General features: G+C 40.8%; 1 protein-coding gene across 1 annotated transcript; it reads right to left on the bottom strand.

Annotated features, from left to right (window-relative positions):
* Positions 1-833: 833 nt before the first annotated feature.
* Positions 834-1479, bottom strand: LOC127229034 (probable ribosome biogenesis protein RLP24). The gene has a single exon (XM_051194054.1). The coding sequence runs from the start codon at positions 1445-1447 to the stop codon at positions 956-958; it is 492 nt and encodes a 163-aa protein (XP_051050011.1). The 5' UTR covers positions 1448-1479; the 3' UTR covers positions 834-955.
* Positions 1480-8660: the final 7181 nt, after the last annotated feature.

The raw sequence follows: 8660 nt of genomic DNA, 5'->3' as shown, positions 1-8660 counted from the left end.
GAGTTTTTGGTTGGCTTTTTTGTTTTGTTTTGTTTTGTTTTAAAGAAAATCAAAAATGCTGGGTGTGATGGCACACACCTTTAATCCCAGCACTTGGGAGACAGAGGCAGGTGGATCTCTGTGAGTTCAAGGCAGCCTGGTCTACAGACTTCCACGTCAGCTAGAGCTACATAATAGAGAGACATTGTCTCAAACATCCAAAAAAAAAAAAAAAAAAAAAAAAAAAAAAAAAAAACCACATAAAAAAATTTAAAAGGCACCAAGATGCTTCTGCTTCTAGACCACTTCTGGGCTGGAGTGGGGTGGGGGTGTTGTTGGGCCAGAAGACACAACTTGGAATTGAGCATTCTCCAAAGCAGTAATAAAGTACCATTCTGGCAAAGTTTATTCAACCCGCCCCAACCCCCAATATCCACAAACTGCACATTAAAATGGTGAGGTAGGACGAACAGCTCAGCATAATTCAGCTTCACTGTAGCATCGTATGCAGCCAGTATGCAACTTCAAGGAAGGAGCTACTAAACAGACTAAACCAAAACAAAACAGACTGAGGTTATCATGAGAACGGTTAGTTCTTTGATGTGACCTCTGCTTCAACAACCCTAATAAACAGACAATACTAGTACGAGGAAAATATCACACCATTACAAATTTCACACCAGCAAGACAGTGTGACAGTAATGTTGTCTGGTGCCATTAAGCAATGGCTCAACCATGTTATGCCTAGAGTTCATGCCTTCATCTACACACAAACATTCGCGTTTTATGAGCATAACATTGTGAAGCAAACACTGTTGAGATCTAACTCCCAGGATGGATGCTTTTACAGGCTGCAATGTAAGAGGGGAAAAGCATCACCTTTGTCTGAAGGACATTATGTAACCAATCAATAGCTTAGGAACCAACAGTCTCCACCGGTTTCCAGTGTACATAGGGCTGGTTGCAGGCGGCACCATTAGGAAGCATCCTCCATGTCCACATCCTCCTGTAACTGCTGTACCATTTTTTCCTCCAGCTGCTTTCCCTTGCCTGCAAGAGGAGCCCGGATAAGATGGATGTTCTGCTTGACTTCTTTGATGTCCTGGACCTTCTGCATCTCTTTGTTTTTCTTCAAACTGTTCATTATAAACTTAGCCTGGCGTTTCTGTTTGATCTCTTCAACTCTCTTCATTGCATCAATAGTTTTACTCCATAGTTCTCGCTGGTATTTCACAGGTTCACTTCTTCGTTTTTCAAATTCAAATGAGTTGTCCACCGTGAGCTCCTTGCCAGCTGCTTTCCGGAAGGCTTTAGTCCACCTGACCTTGCGTGGGTTCCTCTTCTTCTTAAAGTTTTTATGACACTTGGATTTGCAGAATCGGAACACCTTGCAATCGTTGCGGACGAACATCATGCCGTGGCCAGGGTAGATCGGCCCGGAACAGAAATAACACTTCTCGATCCTCATGTTTGACTGCACGTGGGACCCACCTCCCAGAAGCCGAGTTAAGAGGAAATGACCTTTAGGACTTCTTTAGTCCACAGAATTTTTATTCTTCCTTTACATAAATACCAAAGGCTCAGAGATTTCATGGTCAGGTTTATCAGTTAACCCCACTTCTTGGTACTGATTTTCTTGTCACTGCAACTAAAACCTTGACAAGGAGTATCAAGGGCAAGGAGGGATTTATTTTAATGGGTTTCGTGGTGGAAGAGGTGTGGTGGTTGGGGCTCTGAGCATGTAGTTGATCATATCATTGCAGCAGAGGGAAGCAGGGACTTGAAACCTGGAAGACACCATCAAGCAAATGCTTTTCTTTAAACACCTTCTCCAGACTTTTTGAGACTATTCAGCTATTGTGTTTTGTATTCTTCTTCTTTTTGCTTCTTGATGTTTATCTTCATCATTGACTTTATTATCTCCAGGAATTTTCCCTTTAAAAATATCCTGTGCCTGTATTATTTTCTTAAATCTTAAATGAACATTCCTACTTTTTAAATAAAGTAAGTGAACTTCATGAACTCATTTTATTCAAACTTTTTAAAAATTTTGAAATAATTTTGGTTTGAAATGTCTTATCATACACACACACACACACACACACACACACACACACACACACACACTTACATTTTAGCTGTCTCCCTTTCCCCCTTGCTTTTAAGACAGGGTCTCTCTGTATAATCCAGGGTGACCTCCAACTTCTGTTCAGCTTGTCTTCATTTTCTGAATTGCTGGATTACAGGAAGTTTGGCTTAAGTGTGTGAACTTACTAATCCCTTATTTTTACATTGTAATATGTAAGAGGAAGAAAGAATTATACATATATTTTTAATTTGAAAATGTTAATGTTACTTCTCCCCTTGAAAACCATAGTTTCTAGCTATATTCTATTTCTGTTAGTAACCAAACATTGAACTGCAAGGAGCTTATTTTTTTTTTTTAAAAACCTTTTGTTGCAAAACAGAACACAGAACAGAATGAAAGGTGATAACACAATTTGAAACTGTGTGCTCCCCCATAAGACTGAGTGATACTCAACTGTATCCATAAGGCTTTACTTATTTATTTAGAGGAAAGCCATACTAAATACAACAAGAAATGTGACAAGTCTACTTGGTAGGTGTAGAAATGTTGGTTATGTTACCATCTGGATGTTCCTCTGTGTTCAAAATGGCTGTAATCAAAACATAATAATGAAAGAGAACTGAGCACAGAGGTGTGTAACATTTTCCAGTGTTTGAGATAGTATCTGATAACATTTTTAAAAAGAGAAAAATGAAATTTGAAGAAGGGAAAAAGTGAGAATAATAGACATTATTTATCCTTGACTGAATTGAAATATTTTGCAGGTGTTTCCTAGTCCCAGTCTGACTTGCTTAACTTCATCTGATCAGAGGATAGTCTTTCAATATATAATAACTGGTGAGAAGAAAATTGCCATCCAGTGTCCCTTCAACTTTACAGTGCATCTGAATCGAGGTAGTTGGGGTCACTACAGTTTTCTACTTCAGTAGGTCTGAGACACACACGAAGGATTTCCATTTCTAGTAAGTTCCCACACAGTCCTCCACTTGGATGCTGCTGCAGGCTGTCTTCATGCACAAAAGTTGTTTCCAGCAGGTGTTTGAGGCCCCTGCTGCAGCAGATGCAGGTCGGTGCAAATGCCTTTCTAAAGTGTTCAGAAAATTACCCTTGTCTGATGGAGCACCTCCCTACAGGTGGCTGGAAGCCTCTTCCACCTCTACCACAGCAACTGAAAGGCAAGTGACTACCAAACTCTGGAGAAAGGATAGGGTAGCTCCGTGCTGTGTGGTTTATAGCCTAGAGATGCTCCCAGCCCTATCAGTCCCTCCCTGCCACCTACAGAGCAGTCCAAGGCTGTTCTTCTTTTCTGTTTCTGTTTTCCACATTCAGTTTTGGGTATTTGGTGATGAACACAGTCTCAACCAAACTCTGGCATCTCAGCCCCATGTTCAGCATTGCTTCTAGGGAGCCCTAGAAATAAACATGGCAACATGAAACTTTCTGCTTCTAAGGATTGTCTTAAGGTCATCAAGTATTCTCTGGGAGTGCTGTGGGTTCAAACTGAAGCTGTTAAAGAGTTGGAAGCTCTTTGGTGAGTTGTGTTCTCTCTGTCATTAAAGTTTGGAAGGCAGAGATGTGGGCTTAGCATGAAAGTTTTTTCTTTCTTTCTTTTTTAAAGAATTATAGTTTGTTTTTCTATACTTTAAACATTTTTTTTTAGTTCAAACTGATAGAAAACAAAGCAAAAAAATTGAATTTGGCCAACACCCCTCCCCACTTTAATGACATCAGAATGATGGATGTGTCAACCACTAAAATCTCCAAGTCTGTGGCAGGAGGGATGCTCTGTTGGAAATATGCTCCTAGCCAGTTTTTCAGGAGCCTGAGTTCTCATTAACTCTTTCACTTTGTAGCATGGTTGGGAGACCTTCTAGGAGGGACCACCTGCTTCTGTCCAAAGGGAACATAATTGCTGCATCAAATGCCATGGTTTCAAATTGAAAATGAATTCAGAGTCTTTGCAACCCATGTGCTGCCTCCAAGTGCTGTTTCTCTTCATTTTGAATGGGAAATCACTTGAAAAACTTTGAAGTAAATGAAACTGTTGATGGAATTGCTGGTCAGATCAAAGTTGACCTTGCATTTTTTTTCCTCTATAGCTGGTTAAGGAATAGTTTAGCACTGATAGCTCCAGTTTCTTCTCAGAAGAAGGAGTGAGTGGAGCGATGCTCAGAAAGCCCATCCACATGTCTCTCGGCAGGGATTCTGTATTGCTTTCCTGTGGCTGTGATAAAACACCATGACCAAAAACAACTTATGGAAGAAAGAATTGATCTTGGCTTATGGTTTCAGAGGAAGAAGGGTTTATCATGGTAAGGAATTGAGGTAGCAAGATCAGGTATGGTGGCTGGAGCAAGAAGCTGCACACTCACACCTTGCACCACAAGTATAAGAGGAGGGTGAAGCTATGAACTCTCAAAGCCTGCTACAGTGACACACTTCCTCCATCAAGAATGCAACTCCTAAACCTCTCCAAATAGCACCACCAAGTGCAGTGTTTAAATGATTGGATATAGAATTCTAAAGGGCTGTAGGGGTGGCAGGTCTCATTGAAAGGCATCATGGTTCCATCTCATTCTTTCCTTGCTATAAAATAAGGATGCTACCAGGAAGAATCACTTCCCAATATACTCTTTGGATTACATATTCTAGCAGAGAATATTACTTTTCTCTTTAACCTTTAAAGACTCCCAAAACACAAGCTATCAATCATTCAGCAATTTTCTGATAAGAGATGAATACAAGATGTGATTAGACGGGGCTGTGGATAAAATGATACGACCAGATTGAAACAAACAAATACAAATCAAAAAGAAGTCAACCAAAGCAGAAAAACCAATACTTTGTCTTAAAAACTTATAAGTGGAGCCACCCCCAAACCCTCCTCCCTCATCAATGCCATCAATGCCAGAGGCAGGAGGGAGAGCTGGCCCTGAGGGGATAAGAGAGGGCTAGCTGTCCCTGCCCCTCATCAGCTGCAGCACTCTGGAGAGTGACCTCCTACTCCATGCCTGGGCATCATAGTAGAGCTGGCCTTGAAGGTGTAGGTGTGGGAGACCCAACCCTGAGGATGTGAAAATTGGAGAACTGGTGCTGCCCTTTGCTCGTCTCGGTTAGGGATGACCTAGCCAGAGCAATGCAGGAGAGCTTACCCTGTTAGTGAGGACAATAGGGAACTGGTGGGCTGACCAACCCTGCAACAACCAGGTCCAGAACCAGTTATTAGTGGGCCCATCCCAACATCCATCCCATCTATGATCTGCTGGAACACATGACGGGGCCAGTCATGCAGACCAAAAGCTGCAGGATCTCCACAACACAGGGCAACAACAGCACAGGCCAAGAGGAGTTCCAGTGAGGGCCCAGCATCAATAGTGTGGCAGAAACCAGTGGCCTTTAACCAGCCCAATTTCTCTTTGCAACGAACAAGAACAAGTAAAGATATATGAACAAAAGGGTTTACTGTATGACTCACCGTGTCACACTACAGCTTCCATGATGAGATTTATTTCTTTTCGTTTTTTTTTTTTTCCTCTTAAATTTTATTTTTTGGGGGAGGTTACAAGGGCAGAGGGTGTATACAAAGGGATGGGTGAAATGAATGGGATGGAGATGCATGATGTTAAAGACACAAAGAATAACTAAAAATGAAAGTTAAATAACTCTTACCCTTTCAGTATCCCAGGGATAATAATTTCATCATATACTTTCCTGACAAATTATGACAGACACCGTTGGCATTTTGATCGTATCAGTGCATCAGATGCTAACAGAAGTGAGGGGACAGTTTTTCCTAGATTGTAGCTAACATAGAAAAAAGTCTGGAGACTGCCTGAAACAGAGTACCAGGTGATCCTACATTCAAAACAGCTGAACAAAGCAGCCTTGCAGACTACAGCCAGGATTTCTGCATCTTCTTAGAATCCCCCATGACAGTGCCCCTTACCAGCAGGAAGTAGCTTGGAAAGAACGACACCCAAATTCCCAGATATTGTCTATAAATGTTTGTTTTCATTTAAATGGACTTGGTTATATAAAATAAAAAAATCAAACAAAAAAGAAAAAAGAAAAAAGAAAAAAGTCTAGAACTAAATCTCACTAATCATTTTGGAGGTAAAATAAGTTGTACATATGACTCATTGCCATAAATATTTTTTTGGTCATAACTTTGAAACACAAAATAGTCATAAATTGAATCCTTTTATTAATATGCAAGCAAAAACATGGAAGGTCTAGATAGCAGAATAGTATTTCTTTATAGAACTCTAAAGGGCTCTAATTGTAGAGGTATGAAATAAATCAGGACAAATTAACCTGCAGTTAAAGTTCAGTGCTCTAGGTAAGGGAATTCAGTTCAGCAGTGTGTACTAAGGTATGTGTGTAGATGACCATTGGAATGGTGAGATATTTTGTTTAGTATGGGTAACATTGTGTTTATATTTATAAGGTCTGAAGCATTAGGGTGTGTGCTTTATTTCACTTTCCCCACTGGGTCAGTTATGTTCATAAACTTCATGCTGGTTGGATAGCCATAAGTTCATTCTGAAATTCTTTAATTTTGTTTGTGCTTTGAGTTAGTTTGGTCTGTGTCTGCTTGGTCTCAGGTGCTGGGCTAAACATTTTGGTAGCAGGGTTTGTAGCCAGGGAGCTCCTTCACCATATGGTGATGAACAAGCAGAGGAAAAGCTTATATTCAGGATATTTTCTAGACACTGGCCTTCATTCAGGGTGAGCCTCCCGACTCTCTAGTTGGTTCTCCCTGGAATTCCTTCACAGACACATCCAAAGGTGTGCTTTCCAATCTCCTGGGCACATTTCCATACAGTCACATGGCTTCATCCTCTTAGAGTTATGCACCTGTTCATAGTTGACTTATCTTTCCTCCGGTTGCTTTCCTGGTACCTAGTAGTTATAGCTATCATGGTTCAAATTCCAGCTGTTTGCATCAGAAGGCTGCTGTATCTGCAGTTTTCAGGCTGACTCTTGAGGCAGCCCAGTAGCGAGTTCACACAGGAACCATGGTGATGAAAGTTTGGAAGTTTTTAGTGAAGCAACACAACCTCTGTTGGACACGACACATAAATCTGAGTTGTTACCAATGTAGTATTTCAGCAAAGCTGAGTTTGAGGCAATGGCTATGACTTTAAAACCAAAACATGACAGGAAATGAAGATGACTATGTCCCATTTAATGACACAGGCTTTGAGGAGTTGTGCAATGCCCACCAACAATACAAATCTCGCTTAGTTGTTTGTAGTTATTAAGAACAAGTGAAAAAAATGTGTTTCTTTCAATTCAGTGGTATTTTCCCAAAATGCTTTAAGATGTTAGGCTTGAAGTCCTTATTGATGTGTGGATTTAAACACTTAGCTGGGGCTCTGTTAGACATTCATTTGGCCTCAGGTGATAGGAAAGGTCCCCCTTGGACTGAGGACTTGGAGATAGAAGTCTGGGAAAGTAAATACAATGTAGATAAAATGTGTTCTTTAGTGTCTTGGTTAGTTTTTTGTCAACTTGAGACACGTCATGGTCATTTCTGAAGAGGGAGTTTCAGTTGAGAAAATACCCTCACCACATTAACATGTGCACTGGCCTATAGAGCTTGTTCTTAGTTAGGGATTGATGGGGGAAGTCAGGAGGAGAAAGACAGTAAGTGGCCCTCTCCCATGGCTTCTACTTTAGTTCTTACTTCCAGTTCATGCCTGGATTCCCTCAATGGACTGTGATCCACAATATGTAAGTCAAATAAGCCCTTTACCTCCCCAAGTTGTCTTTGGCCATGTCATTTTATCACAGCAATGAAAGTTCCTACTAAGACATTTAGGGTCCGTGGGAAGATAGAAAAGTCTTCTACCTAGAAAAATAAGTGTAATATTGATCAGCTATTTTATTTTTTTCCCTCGAGACAGGGTTTCTCTGTGTAGCTTTGTAGACCAGGCTAGGCCAGGCTGGTCTTGAACTCATAGAGATCTGTCTGCCTTCTGCTTCCCAAGTGCTGGAATTAAAGTTGTGCACCCCCACTGCCTAGCTGGCCTGACTTCTGCTTTTAAACAATGAAATGATCCTTTGCTTTTTCCATCTGACAAAAGTCTGCCCTTTGAGGGAAGGAGACATGGGGGGTGGAGTTAAAGGAGATAGGTTAAGTATCATATTAGTGATAATATAAATGTCAAAAAAATTGTTATGGAATTCAGACAAGCAGGTGTATCATCTAGGTGGACTGGCTAGAATTCAGAGCACATACTAATCTATTAGATTTGGAATTGACTTTGGAGTTGTTCTAATGTTAATTATCAGGTTTTCTTATTTGACAGAGCAATGAACATACGGAGAAAATAAATATGACCAAGTCTGCAGGTAGACCACCCCGGTCCATTGGTTCTTTGGGAGCATCCCTATATGCCTTTGGGATGAGACTGGCCAAGCATGCAGACTTTTGCTCTGCCTGCCTGGGATGGCAGAATCAGAGTCTGAAGTCTTATATCACACACCTAGGGCAAAGTGTACATGAAGACCAGTCTGATTGCTAGGTTTGCAGTCTTACATTGTATTAACTAAGTAAAGATTTCCCTTCCCTTAGATCCAGTTTGCT

The sequence above is a fragment of the Phodopus roborovskii genome, unplaced genomic scaffold (assembly GCF_943737965.1).
Source record: "Phodopus roborovskii unplaced genomic scaffold, PHOROB, whole genome shotgun sequence".
Taxonomy (NCBI): Eukaryota; Metazoa; Chordata; class Mammalia; order Rodentia; family Cricetidae; genus Phodopus; species Phodopus roborovskii.
Note: the sequence above shows the minus strand (reverse complement) of the source record. Positions and strands in the feature narration are given on the sequence as shown.

What these genes read in the sequence shown, in the direction of transcription:
- LOC127229034 (XM_051194054.1), bottom strand. Translation starts at nt 1,447, where the DNA reads ATGAGGATCGAGAAGTGTTATTTCTGTTCCGGGCCGATCTACCCTGGC.